Here is a 26936-nt window from a genome sequence, read left to right as displayed (position 1 = left end):
GGTCCGTGCTGGTGGTGCTGCCTGTTAGCGCTCTGTGAACTTTCTTGGCGCGCTGTCATCATGGCTTCTGCAGAGAGGCAGACTTTGCCGTTCGCCACGAAACTCGAAATCATAAATCGAGTCGAGCGCGGTAAGAAGTCTGACGTCGCCGCCACGTACGGATCGACATTCGACGAGTTCGTCAGTGCGGACGATGATGTCGCCATCATGGGCAAGCTACAAGATGAGGACTACGTTGCAGACGTCGTGCCGACCACGAGCCAAAGCGACAGCAATAAGGAAATTGACGATGGCCCGTTGCCTACATCCTCCGAAGTGATTAGTGCACTTACGTTGGTCCGGCGCTATTGCGTGAATATGGAAGGCTGCTCCGACTCGTTGGACAACATGGAGGCGTGCATGCTGTTGCAGGCAGCGAAGTGTTTGAAACAGAAGAAAATCCAGGACTATTTTGTTCCAGAGTAGGGAGTACTTTTCTTATAGGTATGTGCCTTTGTGTCATCAAATTCTATAGCGGGCCTATATCGAATTATGCCATATATCGAGCTAATAAACGTTTTTTGGCGAGTTCGATATACCCGGGTTCAACTGTATGTACCGTGACCTCCTATTGAGTGAAAACTGGCACTCTCTTACTAAAGGTCTGATTCACCTGCACCTCTGGCCCCGGTTCATGGTGCATGGCACCACAGTCCTCAATTCGGCGGTGCACAGCACTACGGTACTCGATTGCTAGTGTCGATCGCATTTCTGACGATGATCATTTTTGTGTCTTCAATGACGTCATAGGCTTGCCATCAGTCATCAAACGTCCAGAAAAAGTGCAAGTATGTGTGTGCCCTAAAACAGTCAGGGGCAATGAAGTCCCAGAACATAAGCTGGGGCAATCAAGTATTTGCCGTTCAAGTAGTGCAGTCACCCTCGGCTAGAGTTCCGCAGTTGGCGTCCATACATCGTCGTAGCAGTAAGGATCCCGTTTGGTCATTGCAGACATGATGAAGGCCAACTTGTAGTTGGCTAAGAAAAGTGCAGACGCACTTGCATCTCTTCATCTTGGCTGTCCGAGTCGATAAACTCCATAACCTTGTTGAGAAGCGAGTATGTGGCTGCAGAAGGTCACATACAAATACAGTAAAACCTTGGTGATACGATCATGGCTCATAAGAATTTCGGGGTGATACGATTTTCCATGCTCCCAGCCAAGACCCATTAGCCTGCAATGTAATGGAGTACAGTTGCTGTGAACCGATTTTCACTCCACAACATTTCATACAAACATGCGCTACTGCACAGGTACGAACCGGTGCTTCCCCCGCTGTCATGGAAGACGCAGCAATCACACGCGAACATGTGCGCCGCGCCGCCAGTTTATCAGAATAGGCTGACAGGGGCGCGTCGTAGCCTCCGAGATTGCGCGCGCAAATCTTGGAGGCCTTAATGCATCTTTGTTTGCATTTGCATTTATATTACAGACGGTGTTTGCGTCTCGCTTTTTTTTTTTCTTCCCCCCCCCCCTTACCGCATCAATGCGTGCTTGGCATTCTGCCATTTTTGAGGCAGTGTCATTGTACTGCCTACGACGCCGATGCACGCCATGTTTTCGCAATCAGACATCCTATGAAGGGTGGAGGAGGACCGAAAGAGGAAGCGGTCTTGGCGAAGGAGCTAGGCCTCGCAACGTCACTTTCCGATTCACACGGGAGCATAGAGTTTCTTACAATAATACCTAGAGGGGAATCTGGCGCTAGTGTCTACGCGGGCTCCTTGAGCGGCGCTTCAACCACCATGGGAATGATGGGAAGTACAGGCTTCGGATTTGCTTCGGATGGATTAGGTTCTTGAGATTCGCGACGCTTGTTTGCAGAGTGTAAAACAAAGCGATATGAAGTTATTTCCAATTAAAACTTGCTTCATTCTTTTGTACGTAAAACTTATTGCAAAAAGTTTGCGTGGCCGTGAGATGGAAGTGAAACCTGGACAAATTTAACCACGAGGGTATGCATTGCTCTGCAATTGTGTTCCAGATTTGGCATCATCAAATAATTATTTTTTTACAAAACTTGAAAACAAATACACTTGTTTTTCCCTCAAAAGTACGCATTATCTATTTATGGAAATAACAGTACCATATTGAGTACGAAACACTTAACGTATCGTCTGCTGCGATGCCAGGTGCGTCTGTCCAAGTGGCCTGCCTCCAACGCATCTCTCGTTTTGTTGTGAAGTCAAGTCAGAGGAGCGTGACGGTGCGTCTACTTAGCTTCGCCGTCGTTTTGCAGCCGATTTGAACGAGTGTTGGCAAGACGCGCTTATCAAAAGACGTGAGCTCTATGCGATTTCCTGCACTGGCATGGGACGCTACATCTATGCGCAGCGGTGAGTGCACGACGCTTTACTAAAACTGCCATATGCAACCTGTAAAGCTGCAACGTCGTAGCAAATCAAGAGATCTAGCGGTCTTCAGCCTCTTTGAACAACAAAGGTACTGCTTGAGTGCTTTGTAACGCATCACACTACCCACGCCTCACGAAGAACGAAACTGAAACTGTAGAAAAAGATCCGTAGACAGTTCGTTAGCTAACGCTATCCAATCAGAAGCCTGTACTTCCCATCATTCTCATGGTGGTTGAACTATCGCAGCGCCAGTTTCCTCTCTAGGGTATTGTATGAAACTCTATGCATGGGAGTCTCTCAAATTTTGAGCAAACCTGCCGATTGTGCAAGCACAGACGTAAATCTCCTGAAAAAGATCCCCAACACCACTGCAATAACAGAATAACAATAATGGATAGTGGCTGTAAAAATTTCTGGCCTTCATCTATCGTGCGCAAAGAGCTCCTTAAGTCCCTTTCGCCGCAGTACTCTTGTGTCATGCAGAAAAGCGCACTAAGATTCATGAGGAGATACTAGCTGTCGCGGATTGAGGATAGCTGACGCGAGCGCACCGTATAATTACGAGTACAAGTATGATCGTTGACGTCTAAAACCTTCACTAGCAATCATTCAGAGCTGTGTTCGTGTTCACACCAATAGGTGTGAACACGAAATAGGCTACAGAAAAAACATTTACGTTTCTTTTTTTCAGCTTTCTCTTCTCGACGCGAGGTGGCATCACGTCGCATAGACGTCTTCTAGACGCGTTCCATTTCTCGGACAACATGGGCTCGATGCTCTCTTCTAAGCTGTCAGCATAGACTGTCTACAATGCTGTCCAGAATTGGAACACAGCCACTGACAGACTTCGTTCGGGAGCAACAAAGCATCGCTGGGGCTCCCATTGGTACTCGTGCTCGACGCGTTTCAGTGTCACCACAGTGAAGTGACTGCTGCGTGACTCCCACACCGATCTTGTCGCCATCCCGGGAGGGATCCCAGCTGCAGCTGCTGTGCCTAAATAAACCATTTAAGGACCACATCAAGCGCCTGCACATAGAGTGGATGAGGTTCAGAGAGCCGTTTCTGCCATCCGGACCCCTGCCGGACGGCTGGAACGAGCCTCACCAGCGATACTGTGCACATGGATCGCCGAGGCTTCATTCAGCCTGCATTTCGGAGGCGCTTGTTCGTCGTGCCTTCAGGAAGCGCTCAATTTCAAACGCCCGTACTGAAGTGCACCAGACAATGATGAATAAGTGGGAATAAATTTATCCAGTTTCTGTTTTATTAGGGTTATAATTGGACGAAAACTTTTTTCTCATGTTTGCTATTCCCGAAAAGCACCTCAGACTATATGAGAGTACGAGCTATATGCGGGTTTTTACGCTATGTAGTTTTAAAATTTGTAATACCGTATTTACTCGAATCTAAGCCGGCCCCGATTCTAGGCCGACTCCTGAAATTCACAAGGCCAGAAAAAAAAAACCTACATCCTTGTACTCTAATCTAAGCCGACCCCCCCCCCCCCACTTTCGCATGTTGTTTTTCGAAAAAAACATCGGCTTAGATTCTTAGTGCATACAAACCTGCACAACACTTTTCTAAACATTAACATAAATGAATCGGGGCGCAGGTAACATGGGATATTTAATCTTGAAGTCTGGCTTTGCGGTAGTGCAGATTTCCCCTGTAAAGGTAGTTTCATGGCAGGGCACTTCCACGTTGCAGTGAAACCCCCTTGTCAGGAGGGTGCGGTTACATGGGGTAAAGTATAATCCTATTCATTCATTTCGAATACCTTAAAATTATGCAAATTTTAAGTTCATGACGAAGCAAATTCAAATACTGTAACACTCGTAACATTTAAAGTGCTCGAATATTCGCCCATGCCTACTGATCACGCATGAATACAGCGAGCACTTTGTTGAGCCAACTCTGCAACACAGCGCAAACTAACGGGACACAGAAGTGGAACACAACCAAGCGCAGACAAGCGCAGTTCAGGAGGTGCACCACCGTTCCAAGATCTGCAACAGTGAGCTGATTTGCTTTCCAAAATGCAACAAACACTTGAGAGTGACTCTCCAAACTAAAAACCAATTATCAATATGGATATTTACTTAGATGTCACTATCCAGTAACAAGTGTATTGCTGGCACAAATGAGGTGACCTGATGGTGCAGTCATGAATGCAAGGAAAGGGAGCTCGCTTAAGGGGGGACGCGGGTCTTAGAATAGTAAAAAATGGACAGAAAATCAGTTTTGAGAAAAACGCATTTTAGGCATGTTTGCACCCCTAAGCAGCTGCCCTCAAAATATTATCGCCGATTTCGCCCGGGAAATGAGTTAAAACTTATTTTTAAGACACCACGGGAGCCGCAAAATGCATCTCAACAGGCAAAATTTGTTCAAACTTCCCGCGCGCGCCGCGGGCGCAGCAGCTGGCTGATCGCCGCCATCTTTGGCTTGTTTTGAAGCTGTTTTCTTTGTGTACATTTTGCGGCGTTTCAAAGTGGCGTCGCTGCAACAGAACGGCCGCTATCCGCGCTTTTCCGAAGGGTGGTTGTAGAACGCTCATTGGCCAGAGCACGCGCGCGCGAGGCGAGCCCCTTCTCTCGCGCCTCCCATTGGCTGGCGCAACCCGAGGCGGCCATTTTGTTTTTGTATTTTTGTTTTTGCGCTCATGGCTGCCGTGTTGCCGGTGTCGTGTGCTCGTGTGTTCGTTACAAGTGTCAGCTTCCTCTGCTTACGCTCGCGTTCGTGCGGCCCGCCGACACACAGTTACCTTATTTTGTGCTGGCACATCCGGAGATTCTGGTGTAAAGAAGACGCGCGAAGCGTACGAGGGCGCGATGCCGAAACTACTTGTCGCTACCGGAGCGTCGAGTCTACGAGAACTGCCCGGTTCCCCTTGGTCAAGCTGCAGCCATCGGATCATTAGGCAACGCTTCAGTGGCATTCAAAACCGCGTTCGTATGGCATACTATGCGGGACTGCCGAATGCGCGGGAAATACGGCGACGGGAGGAGTGCTTGGCATCGCAGCGCGCAACGAAGCAGCGGAAGTTCAAGCCGTTGGATGTTGGTGAACGACGGCAAGGAAAATGGCACAGAATTTATCCGCGTGGACTTATCCGTGATAAAAACGTTCTTTGGGCTTGTGCTTCGTTCCGAGTTCGGCTCAAGCAGTGACCTTTTTCAAGGCAGAGGGTATAGGCTGCATTCAAAGCCTGTGCTTCATTATCATAGGTGCGACTCGCGCGAGAAGCGTTTCTCGTAGGACGTAGCTGGTGGTAGTGGTGCTAAGATAATTAATGTCATCTGAAGTGAAATGCATTAAATTAGGGCCACAAATACTGTCGACAAGGGTGCAACGGTAGTCGCTTCAACCACGACCTGACAGAGCAACACCGAAATTGCAGAGACGCCGTGTTACACTTTGGGAAATTGATTTGTGCTCCACAGCCTTGAGAAGGTTAAAAACTGACATTGGAAGTTGCAAAAGGAGCACTTATACAGTAGTGACACCAAGCACAGACTTTCAAAATTACACAAACCAGCAGGGGACCCCGAGTGCAGCCCTTGCCTGCTGTTGAGCCAAGTGCTATTGCTGGACAATAATAACTGATTTTTGGTTTAATAAATAACCCACGTGCTTTTTAGACTTAATTTCTCTGTCTATTTTATTTGCCTGTTGCAAAGCCACATTCATAGACAAATTTTGTATTTCTTTAGCTTGCAAGGAATTGGTACAGGCCTATGAATTGCTAAAGGTGGAGTTTATCACTCTGGTACTGGGTGCACTATGTGGCTTTATAAGAAGATTTTGCCAGTACATTGGCAGGTCATGGTCACATATTTGGTATGGCTGTTCTCGTGAAGAAGAAACCTATCAAATGATATAACCACTAGTGCTGTGGCTGCACTTCCACAAAAGTTACAGTTGTCTGAAACTTCAAATGCGTTTTTCTCAGTTTGATATTTTTGCTCAACGCACTCAGCCTTACGGGGTTTTTTTCCATGTTGTTGCTGAGTAAAAATCACAAATTTGGTATCATTTTACTCGTATTGAAACGATCTGGGGGGTGATGCTATTTGCATTACTCTAGCACCATTTTACAAATTTTAATTAAGGATACTAATGAGAGTGAATCAGAAAAAATAACCACCAGTGAGTGTTCATCTGTTTTCTGACCTTCACAGTGCTCTCAAGGGAATAAAAATAGCATCACCCCCTACAGCATGATCTGGGCATTGGGCCCATGCACTTACATATTGGTTTTAGTAGGTCGAAATTGTCTAAAAGCCCCGTAAGAAGCAGGCACTAATTATTTTTTCGAACCTCGAGATCTTTTGAACTAGTGCAGCTATTAAAAAACTAATTACATATTTGAAATCAGCATAAAAAACTGGTCAAGACAGTGAAGTTTAGTTCATATTGACTCAAAAATAAAGAAAAAATTTTAGGACCCACGTCCCCCCTTAAGGTGTACTCAAATCTTGCTGGCAGTACCTTGTCGACCGGCAGCGCAATGGGTGTCTTGTGGTCCTGAAAGTGGACCGTGATGCAGGGACCTGGGGTGTCGCGGTCACAGTACTCAAGGCGCTGGGGCTCCATGAGCATCTTGCGGTTGCCACCTCCGAACTTGCCCAGCACCCGGAAGGCCACCTGGGCAATGCTGTCGGTTGGGTTGCGCAGCGTGCGCCACAGGGCCTGCATCAGCTCGGCCCGCACAGGTTGGATGTGGTCGTACAGAAAATCCGGCTGCAGGTTGTCCACACACAGCTCCAGCGTGCGCAGGCCCTGCACGTATTGTGTACATCATGTTAAGGTCCCACTATGGCGCAATCCAGTCATAGTTTGCTGACCCACTGTGCTTGCTGCGCTCATTGGATGAATGTGAACTTGTGGGGTCTGAATATGATCTGCTCTCGGAACATACAGACACAGCAGACACCGTCCGGTCAACCAACATTTGTTCATCGAATCGGCGACGCCGCATACGCGGTGCACTGTATGTCTTATGTTGTCCTGAGTGTGTGTTATGTTTCCCGGGTATTGTATTAGCATTGTATAAGGTTATTTATCATGTTACTCGTTGTGTATCAGATTCGGCAGGCGAGCTCGCCCTATGTAACGGAAGTTAATAAATGAACACATGTTGGTTGCCCAGACGGCGTCTGCTGTGTCCGTATGATATGAGAGTGGGTCATATTGAGGCCCCACAAACCATATTGCACTAGAAAGCTTACATTCTGCGCTTTTCCATGACACCTAGTATTTCCGCCTTGTCTGAAGTGTTACCTGATGACAATAAAAACAGTGTGAGCAAAAAACAGACTTTTTGCTGTACTGGCCTCTGTTGCAGTGGCCTCCATGCTTTCGGCAAAGCTGTTCAACATGACATGAAATTTGCTGTACCTTTGAATGAAATGTTAAACAAGGTTTCTATGAACAGATATTGCATGTAAAGCAACTGGAAATTTATATAGGCTCCAATAAAAATGGGCGAAACAACTTTTTTTTTTTTTCACTTCTATGCAGAACAACATTGTTTAGTGGTTTTCTAGGCAACAGTATAATACTTGTCTACACGAAGCTGTTTTGTGTTCAGACTAACAGTTCATGACTTAGAGTTAAACCTGCCTATAACGAACCTCCATACAACGAATCACTCGATATTGCGAAGTTTTTTTATTCCCCGCTGTTACTTCATAGAAGCACATGTATTTGCGACTTCTATGTAACAAAGAGTCAGCGGGAGGCACCCTTGATATAACGAATTTTTGCCGCCGGCAACCTTAAGATCTTGCTCCCACTTTTGTCATTTTAGCATGAGCAGGAGCCGCATGCATCGTCTGCAGTTGCTCCGCTGACGAGAGTGCGAAGCGGCGGCATTGCGCATGGCGCGCTTGAAGCCCCAGCAGCTGCGGTGCGGGTGTGCCCGAGGTGGGCAGGCGAGGCGTGCGCTCCTCGAGCCGGTTTTCTTGCCGCCGTGAGCGCATGTGCAGGCGTGCACACCCCCCTCCTGCTCCCTTCAAACCTCATCCAGCCGCTTGCGGGTGCCACCACAGTACGCGCGACAAAGAATACAGAACTAAATGGCGTACGTAGTCTCAGAACAACCTGACAACATTGCACGATACGATGTGCCGTGGTTCATGCTTCCTGCATGCCACGCATTAGCCGGATTCTCTCCCACTCCACCTCTCCGAAGGCGAGGAGAGCATCGAGGTACGCCCCTTTCCCGTGCAGCCGCAGCGGCCGTTTGATTTGAACAATGCGTAGACAAAATCTCGAGCCAGCGTTACCGTGACTTTAGTTCTTTTTCAATAAAGTTACTGTGGATTTTTCCTGATGGGAGCCCAAATTCCCTAAGTTTTCCCTGAGTATTTCCAGACTACCCAAAATCCCGAAAACTTCCCGGTTTTCGCGGTCTGTAGACACCCTGCATCCACTCATGCACGCGGTGTGCCAGAATGACGCAGTGTTCTCTTCCTTTCATATTAGGCTGAGCGATGGCCTCATGCTGACCGACGATGACGCGAGATGGATTGAGAGCCGCTTTGTGACACGCGAAGAAGCCACCTTTAAGTGCCCTGACGGCATACTACAGCAATGCAGACGTCGACCGCTATAACGCACATTGCCTGGATGCTGAGGATGACGTTTTATCTCATCCCACATGCGATAACATAACTGGCTACACGAACTACGGTAGAACCCGCTTATAACGAACTCGAAAGTATCGCAGAAAAGTGGTCGTTATATCAGTAGTTCATTGTATATGGACTCGCCCTTAAATACGTGCGCTTAGCGGCCAAACGTTTTTTTTTTCTTTTTTTAGTTTATTTATTAAAGTGTGTGGTAGGAACTAGAGTGGGGGTAGTGGGGTGAGGGCGAGCTCTCCGGTGAGGCCACTTGCATCGACGACGGGAGATGGCGCCACTGCGACTTTCACCTGGGCGCCGCAAGCGCGCTGGGCCGGCCGCCTACCAACCTATTGATGCGCCTGCGCTCTTATCCAGTCCTTGAAGTGAATCCGCGTACTTTTTAACAATTCAGTCTGCCAAAACTGCTTATTGCATTTGAAAACAAGCAGGTACATTTTATTTACAACAGGATACATCGGCAATAAATGCACGTGAGCGAGTTGAAGGGACATGAATTTGCGCATAATTTTCATCTAAGTTGTCCTGCTCAGTTTAAGGTGCTTGGCCCTCTGACGCTTAGTGCTGTTAGCACTGTTCAGGCCTTTAACCAAAAAAGTGCAGGCGCGTAAGAACATCAAAAGAAACAACTTTGAGACTAATTTCCTCACTGTGAATTGTGGCGAAAATGTTTGAGGCCCGTGTACTCAGATTTAGGAGCACGTTAAAGAACCCCAGGTGGTCGAAATTTCTGAAGCCCGTCACTACGACGTCTCTCATAATGATATCGTGGTTTTGGGACGCTAAACCCCGCATATTATTATTATTCACTGTGAAATGTGCAGCCCACGGTGTTGGAAGGAAGAAAGTTCTTGCTCACAAGGGCCACAACATCGGATATGCTGTTTGTGTGAAGCTCGCTGACAATAAAACATTCTGTGAATAGGTCCTTAAGTGTAGAGATGAAAATGTAAAGCTCCTTTGATGGATATAGAAGACCGCCCCAGTCACACTGCTCTGTGAACCCTAACGGGAGCCGATTCTCTACTGCCTCACTTGGATTTATAAGAAGGTCCCTGCATGATGAACAGCCAAACTTCAAAACACATCTCCTGGCTACATAGCCCGCCATGTAGTAGACCAGTCGTGAGTCACTCTTTTCCACAACTAAAGGCAAGTGGTGACTGCTTAAGGAGCTGGGGTTGAAACCAAGCATTTCTGTGCTTCACAACTTGCCTTGCACGAGCAGGTCATCGATTTTCTTTGGTGTGTCCTGTCGTGCTCATTAAGCAGTGAACTGACGATGTCGGGAGTTGCATTGGCACCACCAACACTTCTGGCAATTTTGTAGAATGAAAGGCAGTTCGCAGTGATCAGAAACTACTCTGGCGGCGGGTGAGCGTTACAGCCACTGGACTATCGAACAATACCGAAGTGGTGCTCTATGGGGTCTGTACTGAGACGCGAAGTCAATATGTACTTGAATTCAAGTGATTCTGTAAGGTATTGAAGTAATGAGAGAGTGCTGGCAATGGTGACTCTCAGTCCTGTCACCGTGGAGTCACTTAGAAATCCCGTCTTTCCAGGGCTGCAGGCTTCCCATTTGCCCAGGTAATCGAGAAAGTTAACTAGGTCTGTAGCAGTGGGGGAAGCAGGCCTTCGCGATAACGCGAAGAATATTGAACGAAGAAACAGCGCCAGAACAGCACGAAGACGAGGACACAAACACGGCGCTGACCAACAACCATATTTTATTGCGTTTGCACGTCAATATACACCGGGGAAAACACAATCAGTATAAACATCGGGGAACAAGATAGCGCTGTAAAATTGCCAAATCAGCGTTTTCAAAGATACATTTCATTTTTGCAAAGTGATAGCGAAGCTGCGCTGACACAACAGTCTCCACTTATCTGGATGCAAAAAGCCTCAAAGATTTCACGTTGGCGTTGCTCTACATAAGTGCCTAGAACTTCACAATCTTTAAAAACTGGTTCGCAATCACATTTCCTACAGTGATCTACCAGATGACTGCTCACGGTCCCCGATGTGTATACTGGTTGTGTTTTCCCCTGTGTATATCGACGTGCAAACGCAATAGAATATGGTTGTTAGTCAGCGCCGTGTTTGTGTCCTCTCGTCTTAGTCCTGTTCTAGCGCTGTTTCTTGGTTCAACATTCAGTATGTACCAACCAGCCTAATTCAAGACGCTAACGCGAAGAAGTTCAGCAGAACATGTCGAGGCGCGCCAAACATTCCAAATGACCGCGCCCGGCATGCGCGCCGCCAGTGCCAGGTGAAAGGCACAGCAACGCCACCACGCGGCAGGTTAAAATTTCCGTACTTTGAGCTTCACTGCGCGCCATTGCCGCCAGCTCTCCCTCGCCCCACTACCCCTATCTAGTACACTCTAGTAGGAACTGACTGATTTGAAGTGCGCGGCTGATTGCACATGCGTGTCGTCTGATCGCCAGAAGAAGACGCTGATGAGTGTCTCTCGCGGGAGTCAGTCGGCTACAGCACTAACCTGCGCTGCCTGGGCGGGACCCGCGTTCCCGACCAAGTGTGCGGCAACTGAAGACTTGTGCCCTGGGTCCTGTGCACAACGGGCGTCGCTGTATTCTGGTTCGGCTGAGCCGTGTCCTGGGCCGCTACTATGCTGGGCGACGTTCTAGACCACCCAGCGCCGGGTCTTCGCCCCTACGCATGCCTGGACCTTCGGTGACAGCATCACCGCACTGTCGACATGCCGCGAGTGTGTGAATGTGCATTCACTGCGCCGATAGACGCTACCCACTAAACGTAGACTGAAGCGTATGTTATGTGTATGTGCTTGTGCAACGTGCTCGTCAGTTCCGTCCTGCGTCTACATTAAAGCCTCTATGTTGCCGTGAGACCTTATTTGTGTGCAAGAGGCCTGAACCCACTAACAACATCACAAGTGCTAACCCCCCCTCCGGTGACAAGCTAAGCCTTTTCGTATCATGAAGCGACGCCCGCTGCATGCTCACGAGTGAATTAACCGCCTTTGCAATGAACTGACACGATTTCACCGAAGCGCGGTACCACCATGTGGAGCTGATCATTCCTGGCTAGTTGCGTGCAGCACATCGCCTACTCGGCTCACGGAGTCACTGTTGGGCCGCTTGCTGTATTCCGAATGCAAGCGTTTGTACGTTCTTCGTGGCTGCTTCACTCCGGACTGTGCACGGTTGCGGCGAGTAGCCTGTTCATTCAACGTGGCAAAGACAAGCATTTTGCAAACAACGCGCACTCTACATCGCCGCGATGCTCTCCCGGCCCTGCAGGATGACAGCAGCGCACTTGAGTTGTCACCTAATCAAACACGCAGTATACGCTGTCAGTGCATCGACATTTCTCGGTGCCCGCGCCACTCAACAACAGCGAGCTACTTTCTTCTCTACAAAGCAACGCACGCTTTAAAGCGGTCTCACATGACGCAACAGCTGCAAACTTGCGTACGGCAGCATGGCACGCTCGTTCCGCCGTCAATCCGCACAGTGTACGGCGTACGTCACATGCGAAGCCGAGCAGATATCCACAGATGACTTTGATAAGGTTGTTAGCTATAAGTTATGTTCGTCGACGACCGCCACCTCACCTTCGCTTTTTTCTGATGCTTGTCCGCGAAGGCATCGCCGCAGTCACCGATCGATCGGTCTCTGCCGTTACCGAAAAGACGGACAACCTCTTGTGGCCCATTGTGGCGTCAACGAGTTTAGAGACACAGTGAACCTTGTGGGGGTGCTGTCGGCCCCTGTGGAGTTGTCTGCGCCTAGTGGCGCACGCGCGCCTCGCGGATAGGCCGTCGGCGGCAGTGGCGCTGGGCTCGCGAGCGTTGGGGTTTGCGCGTGAGCGACGGCCGCGCCACCGGAGAGAAGCGGGCGGGCCCGCCGCGGCCGCCGGGCGGGAAAAAGGAAGTCTCTTGGGATTTGGCGGCTGGCGTCGACGGGCGGCTTCCCGCGGTGGGGTCCCGCTGGGGGACGATACCGCGGCTCGTTTCCCTCGGGGCCCCTCGTAGTGGTGAGTCGTGCGTCCTCGCACGCCGCATTCGCGGTTATTGCTTGTCGTATGTTATGGTGTATGTCATGTGTTACGTTGTTGAGTGTGTGTTATGTTATCCAAGTATTCATTGTCCGCGTGTAATTGTTTTAGCGAGGGACTAGATTGTAATAAGATTCCGCCGGCGAGCTCGCCGAATGTAAAAGCAGTGTGTAATAAACTTGAAAGTGTTCGTTGAACCGACCGCGTCTGCTGTCTTCCGTGTGCTCTGAGAGCCGGCGATAATAAGAACATACGATCACAGATCCCACACTGGCGCCCAACGTGGAGGCTCTTGGGGCATCGGACGACAGTTTTCGCGGTTCGGGGCAACCTTTGTGTGAGCCGGGTTAGAGTAGGCCTAGGGGGGGATTGTCATCGCAAAATGGCGGCGTGCTTTCTTGAGAGCGAGGAGATCGGTTGTTGTGGCATGTTTGAACTTGTCGGCCCACTAGTTTTTTTTGTTTTTTTTGCTGTTTGCAAGTGGGGAGATTGGTTGTTGTGGCATGTTTGAACGCGTCGGCACACTAAGAGTTCTTTTTCTTTTTTTTTCTGTACGGAAGTTCATTTTATTTTAAAAAAAAAACGTCGTTGAGTTTTCGGTACGAGCCATGTGGTCCGCATCATGGGAGAACGAGGCATAGAGTACGTGGATTGCAGGCAAGCCCGAAGCGAGCGTGTACGGAAGCTTCGTAGGTGGTCCGGGTTTCTGTAAATAGTTTCTTCTGTCTCTTTGACTATGGGAGTCGCGGCTTGTGTAGCCGGGTGGCCAGGGGCCACGGGTGTCATTGCTGCTGGTATTGCGGCTCGACGCCGGGGCGTCGTGACATCGTCCGGGACGATGGGCGCCGATTGCTCGGTAAGCTGCTGTGTGCAGCGAGCGCGTAGGGCCACCTCACGGAGCTGATGTCTCCTCGCGGCTGCCTCCTCTGCGCCTGTGCGGGGTGCTCGTTTTGGATGCCGGTTGTTGTCGAGCGACTCGTTGGGCCTAAGGCTTTGCGGAGCCGCCTGTCGCGCGGGGGACACAACCCGTTGGATCGTGGCGATGAGGTGTTGCACAAATTAAGAAAAGCAACATTGGCTCACTTAAATTTGCCGTCTGCCGCCGCTGATATCATTGCTAGCCGTTGCTACGTGGGCGCTGCACCCGTAGCTCCCTTCCCTTTGAAGTTTTAAGGCGCGAAAAAGACACGGACGAAGAATAGGAACACACACACGGAGCGCCACGCAACTGTGGTGCTGGGATTGGAAACACTTAGAAGAGAGCCCGATGAACTAGAAATATACGATGTAAGAATGGCAGACTGGGCTTGTTGGTTTAACATATTTGAAGTTTTAAAATGGGGACGATACCGCGGCTCGTTTCCCTCGGGGCCCCTCGTAGTGGTGAGTCGTGCGTCCTCGCGACGCCGCATTCGCGGTTATTGCTTGTCGTATGTTATGGTGTATTTCATGTGTTACGTTGTTGAGTGTGTGTTATGTTATCCAAGTATTCATTGTCCGCGTGTAATTGTTTTAGCGAGTGACTAGATTGTAATAAGATTCGGCCGGCGAGCTCGCCGAATGTAAAAGCAGTGTGTAATAAACTTGAATGTGTTCGTTGAACCGACCGCGTCTGCTGTCTTCCGTGTGCTCTGAGAGCCGGCGATAATAACAACACGCGATCAGAACCCACAACCTTTATGCGATGAAAAGTTATTGCGGTTACCACTTCTTGCATTTATGCCTTCTTGCATTCAAAGGCATTGTTTGGTTCATCGTAGGCAGTCGTAGCTGCAGAGAACAGCGTCAGAAATGCATCATAGAGGGTCAGGAAAGGTTACCTTGCGAAAGCTGACCACAATGCATCGTGCTGCCTCCTATTCTTTTTCTTTTGTTTTTTCCTCACTGCCATTCTGGCACTGAAGAAACGGCTGTAAAGTAAGCGACCTTGCTCACAGCGTCCGAAATGCTCGCCGATCTCGGATATCTTAGTCACGAGTAAACTGGCGCAAGGCACATGCGAGCGCGCACTCCTCTCATGCTTTAGAAGGCCTGTTTTAACTTATTTTTGCTTCGTATACGCCATATTTTTACCGTGACCGTGTCTGAAGTGTTTGCTGTAAAAGTAGGAGGCTTTGAAAAAAGTTCACTATACAGTCAAACCCCGCTACAACGAAATTGACGGTGCTCGGAAAAATGTTTGTTGAAGCGAACATTTCGTTGTAGTGAAATCGAAAAAATATGGCTGACCTGAGCTAGTAGAACAGTGAAAATTTTATTTCCAATATTCAAAAAGTGTCTGCTGCTTCCTTTGCATCCCCAGCAGCGTTACGACGCTGCTGGGGATGCTCTGAGAGCCGGCGATAATAACACGCGATCAGAACCCACAACCTTTATGCGATGAAAAGTTATTGCGGTTACCACTTCTTGCATTTATGCCTTCTTGCATTCAAAGGCATTGTTTGGTTCATCGTAGGCAGTCGTAGCTGCAGAGAACAGCGTCAGAAATGCATCATAGAGGGTCAGGAAAGGTTACCTTGCGAAAGCTGACCACAATGCATCGTGCTGCCTCCTATTTTTTCTTTTGTTTTTTCCTCACTGCCATTCTGGCACTGAAGAAACGGCTGTAAAGTAAGCGACCTTGCTCACAGCGTCCGAAATGCTCGCCGATCTCGGATATCTTAGTCACGAGTAGACTGGCGCAAGGCACATGCGAGCGCGCACTCCTCTCATGCTTTAGAAGGCCTGTTTTAACTTATTTTTGCTTCGTATACGCCATATTTTTACCGTGACCGTGTCTGAAGTGTTTGCTGTAAAAGTAGGAGGCTTTGAAAAAAGTTCACTATACAGTCAAACCCCGCTACAACGAAATTGACGGTGCTCGGAAAAATGTTTGTTGAAGCGAACATTTCGTTGTAGTGAAATCGAAAAAATATGGCTGACCTGAGCTAGTAGAACAGTGAAAATTTTATTTCCAATATTCAAAAAGTGTCTGCTGCTTCCTTTGCATCCCCAGCAGCGTTACGACGCGATTCTCATATATGCATAGCGACGCAACGTTGAAAAGCACGCAGAAACAATGGCTTCCACGAACAAATCAAACAGGCACGGGCGCGCAACACGAACTGCACAGTTGCACCAATACGCTAACACTAGCTATTCGCCGACAACGGCGACATGCAGGAGTGCTATCCCGGAGTGATGACTTACGCCTTGCGAGTTAAGTTAATGAGGTATTACTGTACAACAAAGGCTGCACGCCAGCACAGCAGCAGTGCTACTTTGAACAAAAGCAGGATTAGAGATCGATGGGGAAAGGAGAGGATTTTTAGTAAAGCTGTTGGGGCTCCTCAAGGCCAGGAAATTTTAGTATCATTGTCCTCTGTTGTTATTGTTTTCTCCGAGCAGAGCATCAATTATTGGGCTACACTCGATGACAACCTAAAAAGAATGTTAGCCCCGCCCATCGCTGTGCTGTCCCTCCCCAAGAAAATTTGCATATGTGACGTCAAGCACTTGTCGAGTGCTTCAGAGAGCTGACTTTGCCATTTAGGCACATGTTTGTGTTGCTGATTTTACGTCGGAAACTTGAACATCCTAGTAAATTTCGTCAGGGATCCCGATATTGCTGCTCAACCAAACGTAATGTTTTAGGTAATAACAACAAACCTTCAACTCAGAATATGCATAGTACAGTATAACCTCGTTACAACGAATCTGTTTACAAATGACAATCGGATATTACATACCAATTTGCGGCGTTATGCCAACCTCCATATTTGTTCCACTGATTGAGCTTCGTTTACAAAGGATTCTGGTACAACGGACATTCAGATATAATTGACTAAAATTTCAGGCCAGCAAGGTGGTCAGGACTCTTTTAGAGCGGACTTTTCTACCACGGTCATTAACTTCCGACTTCAAACATCGCTTACCATACTTTCGGGACGGGAGTAGCGCACCGCGGATATCGACGTACCGATTTAAAAACGAAGGCCGCCGATCTCCGGTCTATCACTGATCAGCTATGCCTAGCTGTAGCGACAAAAAAGCGGTGCGCAGCGTGCTTGGTGTAGCGTTTTGGGACGCTGACACGCGAAATTGCTAGCCGCTGCCACCGCTTCTCCGAGCGGTCCTGCGCGGCAAGCTTGGCCGGGGGGTCCGCTGCCGATGCGCAAAATGCCCAGCCGCGGCTCTGAGGAGCCAGTGGGCAATGCGATTCTTGCGACGAAGGACATTGCGGCTTCTTCGCTTTCGCATGTCCGCTAGCGCGATGTTCTTGCCCGCAAAGTTTGGATTTGTCTCGTACATCGGCACCATGAGCGCAGTTAGGCGTAGCCACGACATCGAGTAGAAAGCACGTTTGCGATGCACGTGGCCGCGGTGCCCGATGTTTCAAAGTACGTCATGCTCGATTGCGAGTACAAAGAGTTGTCCCGCAGTGTTCTTTGTCATAAGCTTCGAAGTGCTGATAAGAAGAACCTCTAACAGCGGGTCCAACGAGTCAACGCTATTACAGTCGCACGTCTGCGATGTTCTACGCACGTCTGCGATGTTCGCGACGAGTGCGGCGCGCTATCGTAATCTGATGATTGAGCTTCCGGTTGTAGCTGCCAAACTAAAGCGTTCTAAATTATCGTCGACCTGTGAACACAGAACGAGTGCGAACGCATCACTAAGTAGCGCAATTTTCGACAGCCACGACCTCGCAACGCACAAGCAGCAGATGACGATCCCGAAGCGAGCATTACTGCAGAAGCAGCTAAAACATGTGCTTCTTGTATGCTTGTTACTGCATGGAGGAGCCAGCTGAAACGGAGAACTTGAACACGGAGAAATGCTCTTTACGACGAGCCCAAAATGGTGGCGCCCGGTTGGACCGTTGCCGAGCTATAATTTTGAAAAATGCTTTTTTTATATATTTCCGCAATTTTCGCCAACTCGGCAGATGCAAAACAAATTTTTTATAGCACTTCTACGTAGTTTTCATTGAAGATATTTTGCAATCAGATAGAAAATGGGCTACAGAAGCTGAAAATGCGATTTTCCAAAAATCGCATTTTTTTTTTTTGGTCCCCCGTTAGAAATAAGACCATGTTTGTGACTCGTAATTCTCTCCGGTTATAACAGACCCATTCAGTGTTTATGTGAAAGTCTGTTGTAACAGTACTTGGATTTTACATACTCCCTTTACAACAGACCAAAATCCTCTTCACTATGAAGGTCTGTTGTAATGAGGTTATACTGTATTTACATTAGCCGACAAAAAGTACTTATGGTTTGAGTGGAAACCAGCCGAAGGGCAGGCACGTCATGGTTTCTGTGGGTTTTCCCTTAGGCTGCAAGTGACTATAGCGACATTTCCAGGATGAAGAAAATGGCCGATGAATTACTACATCGACGATTACCTCCCAGTCCTGTCGGTGTAGCAATTCATCAACCATTTTTCCTTCTTAGGGCTAGAAACTCCTCGGGACATTTGCTGTGGCCGTACAACTGGGAGGGTTGGTCAGGTGTACAAGTCTGTTCTGGTTGCTGCTGCGCACGCACCTGGCTGATGAGTGTCTGAGAGCCATTGAGTGCAGACACCAGTGGGTCCATCAGCATGGGCAGATAAGGCAGCAGAGAGCTCAGCCGTACAGGCACCGTCAGGCATAGCTCCACAAACAGGTCTTTCATGTGCTGCTTGTGCAAGCCACTCTGCAGGCCGTTGAGACCTGCGTGACACCACATTCCCAACACTTCTCTCTAAGAAGAACACAACAGACAAAGGAAGCAGCCGCCTATCCACCACGATACCAAAACAGTGCGAAAAACAAGGCAGAAAGAGCAGACGGGACCAAGAGCTGACTACCAACAATGCATTTGTTTATGTGAATAAGAATATATATGCTTTTCACGGGAGAGGAGGGGAGGAGGTTTCTGAAAACGTGCGTGCGTCCTACCCTACATAGATCATGAGCTTATGGGCACAGATGGCCTTTCCATCCGAGAAAAGAAGGACCAGTAAGTATCTACTGCACCATGACATTTACTATGAAATAATAAAAAAAAAGGAATAAATGGACATTAACAAATGAGGCGCCCCCTCACAACACCACAAAGGTTGTGTGACAGAAAGGCTAAATGGAAGGACCATACTAATACCATCTAAATAATCAAGAAAGGGAACTTGACAACCTTCCCATTGTAGCAGGAAGCCACAAGGAAATCACGGTTATTGCTTATTGCACTTATGGCTTCTTGCATTTCAAGGCATTGTTTGGTTCATCGTAGGTGGTCGTAGCTGTAAAGAACAGCGTCAGAAAGTGGACCGCAGGGCTTCATGCTGTCTCTTTCTCCCCTCACTGCTCCTGTGAAAATGACTGGAAAGTGAGTGACCTCTCTCGCAGCGTCCCAAATCTGCGTGTGGTGCTCGCCGATATAGGATAACAAATTGGAGCAGTGCATGCGGGAGTGTGCGTCTCTGATGCTTTAGGAGGACTCTTTTATTATTCTTTTTATCTTTTGCTTCGTATGCATTACATTTTCAACGCAAAGCGTGCCACAGCAAGTGTGCACTTGGCAGAAAATTCGGTGCCGATGAGAAGCGCATTTGACACTGGTACACTCAAAAAGAAACTTTGCAAAACACCAGCATCATAAAGCGCACTTTCCAAGGCGAGCCACGCAAGTTTCCCGAATCAGAAGCACTCCTCCGCACTGTGATCTAAGTGTGGAATGACGGCTTCGCACTGGCAACAGACATGCTGCACATGAAGGCACAAGCCTTGGCCCTTGTAAAAAGCATACCGTGCAAGGGTTTCAATGCTAGTAATAGCTGGGTGCGAAGATTTTTGAAGACGAAACCAGCTCGTCATCGCTGTACGATGACGAGCTGGTTTCGTTCGTGAAGGCAACGCGTCTGTGCGGCGCACTTAGCAGTCGCACAAAGAGGCAGCATGAATGACGGCGCGGCGCGTTTGAGTTCTCGCCTATTAAGGGGGGACGTGGCTTTCGGTACCAACTTTCTTATTTCTTCATGGATTTTGATGAAAATTGGCACACTTATTTGAAATGTTGTTTTAATGCTACTGTAGAAATTTCATGAATATATCTTTACAACTTTTTGATTTACAATATATTTCACCTTCTGCTTTTGTTCCGAGTCTGACTCGCTTAAAAAATGCGATAGGAAACTCGTTCAAAGTGCTATGCATTCTAAGATGTCTGGTTGTGGGCGTGACATTCTTAGATTTTTTTATTTGCAACAAAATTTTTTTTAGTTTTCCTTTTTCATGAGGTGACTGCGCAACAGGCATCGAGGCTTTGTGCAACTCGTCAAATAGCTAATTATCAAAACGCCATACTGAAAAAGCAAGAATGTCACGCCCTGAACTTTGCTTCAAGGAATATAGAACAAAAAACGGAACTGAAATAGACCCAGCGGTCAGTGAGAAATCAGCGGAACAAGCAAAGCAGGAAGCAAGAAAAGTCGTTTTGAGAAAACGGCTTTTAAAGTTGTACCAACGATATTACTTCATCAAAAGGCACTGGGGTCGTAATCTTTTGAGTCCTTCGTAATGTGCACTTTCTTGAGTGCCCTGTCTTTAGTTTGAGGTGCCTTGCTTCTCTAAAACACAAGAAGATTGTGATCTTTAAGGTGTTTTATAAGGTTGGACCTCCTGCACATGTGGCCTTTCATCGGTTGTGCCTTTGTTTTCTTTCTTTTTTCTTAAAATCCTTTTCTGATATACAAAGAACATGTAGCATGAATTTAAACGAAGTTATGAAGTGGTGTAATAGACATGACAAAAAACAAGATATTGTAATTCAAGTAGGTCATGTATTATGATGATTTGCCAGCTTTCTTGTATTCATGCTCTCATTAACATAATTAACAGTCTTGATTGCAATTGATCATTGAATCATTTTTATAGGATACTAAAAGCGGCTCTCATCATGGCAACCTATCACTTCCTCCTAAATAACAGGCAGTTATGGCCAAGACATAGGTGGAATAGGAATTCCTTAGCAGTTTATTCAAGACGCGAACTGGGCAGATATGAATTCATCTCCCTGTTTCACTCGTCAAGCTAATTTGTAAACCTCGCCTGCGATGCGCTTCATCATTCACCCGGTCGCGGACACGGTTTTCTGCGAGGCTTTTATTTTTTCAGATGATTCATGAGCGCTTACGGCGATACCACGCACGGCTCCAAGCGCGCCTAAATTGCATCAACAGTGCTTTATTTCACCTCTAAGTGCTCGGCCGCATAGTCCGGGAAGTCAGCACGCGATGTGCTGGGTGGCGGCATTCGGTGACGATGCGCAATATGCCTAGGGGCGGCGACGAAAAATAAACGCGCAACGTGCTTGGCCTCGCATTGCGGGACGCCGACGCGCGCCCGCTGCGCGACGAGCTTGGCCGTGGGGTCCGCTGCCGATGCGTAAAATGACCATCCGCTGTACCGAGAAGCCGGCGGGGGAAGCGCTTCGTTCCTTGCGAAGAAGCACACTGCCGCGAGTCCGCTAACGCGTTGCTCTTGCCCGCAAAGTTCGAGGTTCGTCTCGCGTGCCGATGCCGTGAGCGGAGTTAGGCCTAGTGACGACTCCGAGCAGTAGACGCGCCGGCCGCGGTGCCCGATGTTTCAAAGTTCGTAAGGCGTGGTCGCGAGTACAAAGAGTCGTCCTGCGATCATCTTCGTCACGACGTCCGAAGTGCGCATAAGCAGAACCTCCAACCACGGATCCGACGAGTCAACGCTAGAAAGTCGGTCCGAAACGCGCGTTTGCGATGTTCGCTACGAGTGCGGCGCGCCATCGTAATCCCACCGAGCTTCCGCTAGTAGCTCCAAACTAAAACGTAGTTCTTGTTCAAAGTTATCGAGCCGTGAACACAGAGCGATTGCGAACACGCAACGAAGTAGCGCGACTTTCGACAGCCGTGAGCTCGAGACGCACGAGCTGCAGACGACGATCTCCCGGAGCGAGCATCGGACCAATGGCGAGGCGCGCTGGGGCAACATGGCGGACGCGGCCAATCGGAGGGCTCGAAACGACCTTCGAACATTTGCTTTTTGTGCGCTTGTTTTCGAAGGGAGGAGCCAGCTGCGGCGGGGAATTTGAAGACGGAGAAATGCGCTTTCCGATGAGACCAAGATATCGGCGCCCGGTGGCGTCGTTGCGGAGCTATGATTTTTTGAAAATCAGTGTTTTTTTGCGATTTCCCCAATAATTTTCGCCACCTCGGCAGGCGCAACAATTTTTTTATAGCACTTCTACGCGGTTTTCGGTGAAGATATTTTGGAATCGGATATAAAAAGGGCTACAGAAACTGAAAATGTGATTTTCAAAAAATCGATTTTTTTGCCATTTTTCGCGATACGAAAGCCGCGTCCCCCCTTAAATGCGTGTACTACGCATGCAATTACACCAGGCCACATGCACTATCGAGCAGTTGACTGAAGATGTTTATCGTAAGGCTTGTCAGCGATTGAGCCGTACTGGCACGTTTGCCACCTGCCGCCAATGCCTCAGTGCATTTCCACTGCTTATCCGTAAAGACATCGCCGCACGGCACCGTGATAGCGGCCCCTTCGAATTTCCGGTCCGCTTCACCCCATAACACTTCGGCATCGCGACAAAGCTGACTTTCGGACTCTGCTACTGTCACAAACAGGGCGACTCGCGAAAGCGCTGGTTCGAACCTACGAGATGATAGGCGCAGCAGAGGTGGGGGCTTCAATTCTTGCCTTTCGGACCTGCAATTTAGGCAGAAAGTATGAAAAATCGGGCGCCGAAGAGTTTTGCCATCCAAAATTTCCGACGTTCTTAACCATTGACGTCTATGGGGCTGGTGACGGTGCCGCGAAAGCGTCCGAATTTTCGAGCATGTCCTGAAAATCGGGCGTCCGAAAAATCGGCAGTTGACTGTTATCTGCCGCGTTTCGTAGTCGTCGGCCCGGCCTTCGGCGCTGGCTGTGAGGGCACCGTTGGCGCCATTTAACTCAGATCTTTTGAGACAGCAGAGCGTAAAATAAAGCAAGTCCCAAGATAAAATTAATGTGCGCGCAAAACGCTTTACCGCAGACACATTTGACAGAATGGCGGCGATAGCAATGCAGCGCGAGGATACAAGAACCGGAATGTAGGATGTTCGCGATGTCGATACGATTTCCCACAGTTGACCAGTGCCTTCAAGATCGGCATTTCCAATCACAAATCTCTAAGGCATAAAGTAGGGATCGAAACAAAGCCTCATAGATCACCAATTAGCTTTCATTTTGATCTCTGAGGCCATACTTTGTATGGCTTGGGTGCCGGAGGAGATAATGGCTGGCGATTCGGCGTGCGCGACAGTGTCGGGCAGGGTCCGGATTATCGAATGTAGATCTCGCAGCTGTCCGAAATATCGGTCATCTTTACACATTACTTCTATGGGATCATCGGCGGTGCCGTGCAACTGTCCGAATTATCGATGTCTGATTTATCGGTCGGCAACTCTACATGGCAGGCCAGGAGGCTTTAGCGCCCCTCTCGACAGCAGGTGCCACGTTGGCAGATGGAGCACCGATGCACTTTGGCACACACTCGCGTGGTCCTTATACTTTTTCTCACAGGTGTACATACCAACGGCCCCTGTACAAAGCCCGAACTGTGCAAGATGGAATACAGGCAGCACCAAAACCACTGTAAGACGGGTTTCAAATTACAATAGACAGTGGCCACAGACCATTCAGTCATAACCAGCACAGCCAAGAACTGTGTAGGGCACTTACCTTGCAGAAGTGAAGGCAGCAGGGGTAGGAACTCCTGGTAAAGGAGGTCGTGACTGCCACCACCAATGGAGCGGAACAGTGCCCGCAGCAGAAGGAAATAGTTGTACGGCTCCCGTGCACTCAGCGCAAGCTCCATAGACCGGTTCACAATGCGGTGCAGGTGTGGCTGCAGCCATGTCATCAAGAGCAACCAAGTTACGCTCTGGTAAAATATTATGCTATGGCAAAATAGCTTTTCTTTTTTTTCTAGAGGCTCAATGGATAAAATTACAAATGTTCTCAAAACTTAAAATGTGGCTTTCTCGGCTTTGTTATTTTTGAGACGTATGTCTGCCTCACGGAATTTTTGAGGAAGTTTCTATGAACAGATTTAAACAAACTTGGTACCATTCTTTTCAGCAACAACTGCACTCCAGGCTAAAGCTTTTCTTTTTTTGACAACCTTGACGCAAATGTAATTATTTGCTAAGTACCAGCTAATTACTGGAAGCTCATTTTTACCTTCCAAGTTTGAAAATTATTTCGGATCAGAGAAATAGCTACTTTGACAGCTAATTTGCTTTAGCCTGTGGGGTGGACATTTCAGAAGAACCACATAATTTGAAAAGTAACATTTTGTATTGTAAATACCATAACGACCCGTAAAGATAACCCAATAGACCTTTTTCAAGCTATCCCAGAACCCCCCGCGGCCGCGCGAGGCACTATGGGAAAAGTGTGTACGGCGAGCCCGCCGACTGTTTCGTCGCTCTGTAGTCGCTCGCTGCTCGTTGGCGCCGTGGGAGCACCAAACGAAAAAAAACGCGTCGGCGCTGGTTGACTGTTATTAAATCCTAAATACTACACATGTCTGAACGCACCTGCATGTACCTCTTCACGTGAAATGCGAAAGGAATGATGAAGGCAGTGTAGGTATTACCGAGCGGATGTATACCGGATGTAGCAGTTAAGCGGCATGCGAGTGATCACGCGCCGATACATGCAGTCAAAACGTGCTATCATGAGCAATGTGAGCTGAAACAACGAATTCGTATTTATTCAATGATTACTTGTTCACAAGCCGCTATGGCATTTAATGCCATAGCGGCTCGTGATCGGGTTTAACCAAACTGTAGAGAGGTATTACAGCATTCAGCTACACAGATGATTATTTGATTTTAATTGACAAGTCACGCGCTGTACAAAGAAGTCAGCACATTCTAAATGTGTTTAAAGAAAAGGGGATGGGACTAGAATTCACTTGCGAGATGCCTTGCTCTGATAATTTGCAGTTTCTTGATACATGCTTTTAAGTTTCACTGCGGAGCACGTTTGCGCGCAGTATAGCCCGCGTTCAGTGAAATCGGTGTTTAATTTCGTGACAGCGCATTCAAATATTGTTAAACGAGGAATTGTGATGTCATGATTACGCACGGCATTGAAAAAAAAAAAACTTGCGCACATAAGATGAGCAGTAGTTTCCACCTGCAAAGTGATCAAAGAGGCGGGATATCCTGCGTATTGTTGTATCGGTTTGCGGAAAATCTGTTCGCATGGCAAAGAAAGAATAACACGGACGTCCTCCATCCGTAAATAATGAAGAAATTAGAAACACTGCAGTTATTCCACATATGTATAAGTCTCATGACCTGAAGAACGTAGGGAAGCGATGTGGGGGTGAAGGTTGTGTTTGCCGCCCCAAATAAGCTTAGTCGCATTAATGTAGCAGGGGTCTGCGGTGCGCAAACAAAAATGCGGTCAGAGGCATGCCAATTGTTTTGTAAATTGTGTAGGAGTTTACCACAAATTTCTCTTCCTTGTGTCCGCATGTACATCGGCCAGACTGGTCGGTTTATTAATATGCGCCTCAGCGAGCATCGAAATTCATCAGTGAATGGAGCCGTCTCATCTCGCATCGCATTGCCAGTCATGAAAATGTAATCCCATCTTTGAAAGCACAGTAATTTTGTACCATCAACTTAATCAGACAACACGAGAAATTTCGGAGGCATATCATGTCCCAAATAACGCCACACTTTGTGTCAGTCAACCTTCTCAGTCGTTACAAGACAAGGAATTCAACTTTATCAATCGACTGTAAGCACGCGCCTTGATTGTATGACTTTTCGTGCCCCTTTATGACATGCGCAAAGCACTCCCATTTATGTATATATGTTTTTTTTATGCGTGCAATAAACTTTCAGTTGTGTGTGAGCACTGGTTTGTTCATTTTCTTCCTTGTACTGCTCCTTTCTTTTTTTGCTCTAAGTATTATTCCAACCTGTAGTTATAGCACCAACGAATGTTAGTAGGTACTTATCGTTCGTTAAGGTTCGAGGGACACAATGAATGTATCTCATTTCCCCAAATGCCGACTACAGTTTCTATATAGCGTACTCTTTAAATATCAGAACCTCATATTGTACTCGTCGACAGTGTCGATGGACGTTGATTCCAAATGCATCCGCGAATCATAGACCGCTCCTGCACTTCATAGGCAACCGAGTTGCATTTTTTTTTTTCATTTATGCCGTAAGGCACACTGACGCAAAAAAAGAAGTAGTAAGAGGTGACGCTTCTGAGCCGCTCAACTGGTCCAACAGTGGGGCAGATGGAAATCGTCGAGAGGCCGTCCCAGCTACACACTGAAGTTCGTGATTGAATTGCGCAGTAACATGTTGCACCTTGCCAAATTCGCTGTGTCTAAGAAGTGCTGGCACAGCGCTAGCGAAAGCTACAGCGCGAGGCCTGTGCGCTCGTCGCGATGGCTGCTGCGGCGTACACATATTTCCCATGAGCGCTTGCGCGCCCGTTGGTGGCGCTCGTGTGCTTGAAAAAGGTCTATTATAATGTGAAAACTTGCCATTACTTCCTTTCTAAATGAGATATTTGAAATCTGTTTGCAGAATTGAAATCTCCATTCAATGATGCGCATACATGGCAATTTTCATGAAGACAGGATAATTTTTCCGAGTCCCCAAAACAGGAAACACAACCACGGCAGCATCGTTTGTGTAATTTAGAGCCAGACAAAAACAGATGTAATCGCGCCCCGGGGAGCAATAAACGAGAGAGTCACAAGCAGTCACCCTTTGAGAGATTAGAAACAAGACTCCATCAGTTTTGC

General features: G+C 48.0%; 1 protein-coding gene across 1 annotated transcript in view; it reads right to left on the bottom strand.

Annotated features, from left to right (window-relative positions):
* Positions 1-26936, bottom strand: part of LOC119384790 (transformation/transcription domain-associated protein-like) — a 946434-nt gene that overhangs the window by 581479 nt on the left and 338019 nt on the right. The window contains 3 exon segments of the mRNA XM_049413130.1: positions 6889-7179; positions 18621-18787; positions 23831-23996. Coding sequence (XP_049269087.1) covers positions 6889-7179; positions 18621-18787; positions 23831-23996 — 624 coding nt within the window.

The sequence above is a fragment of the Rhipicephalus sanguineus genome, chromosome 3 (assembly GCF_013339695.2).
Source record: "Rhipicephalus sanguineus isolate Rsan-2018 chromosome 3, BIME_Rsan_1.4, whole genome shotgun sequence".
Classification (NCBI taxonomy): domain Eukaryota; kingdom Metazoa; phylum Arthropoda; class Arachnida; order Ixodida; family Ixodidae; genus Rhipicephalus; species Rhipicephalus sanguineus.
The sequence above is the reverse complement of the archived record's forward strand: the minus strand, read 5'-3'. Positions and strand labels throughout refer to the sequence as shown.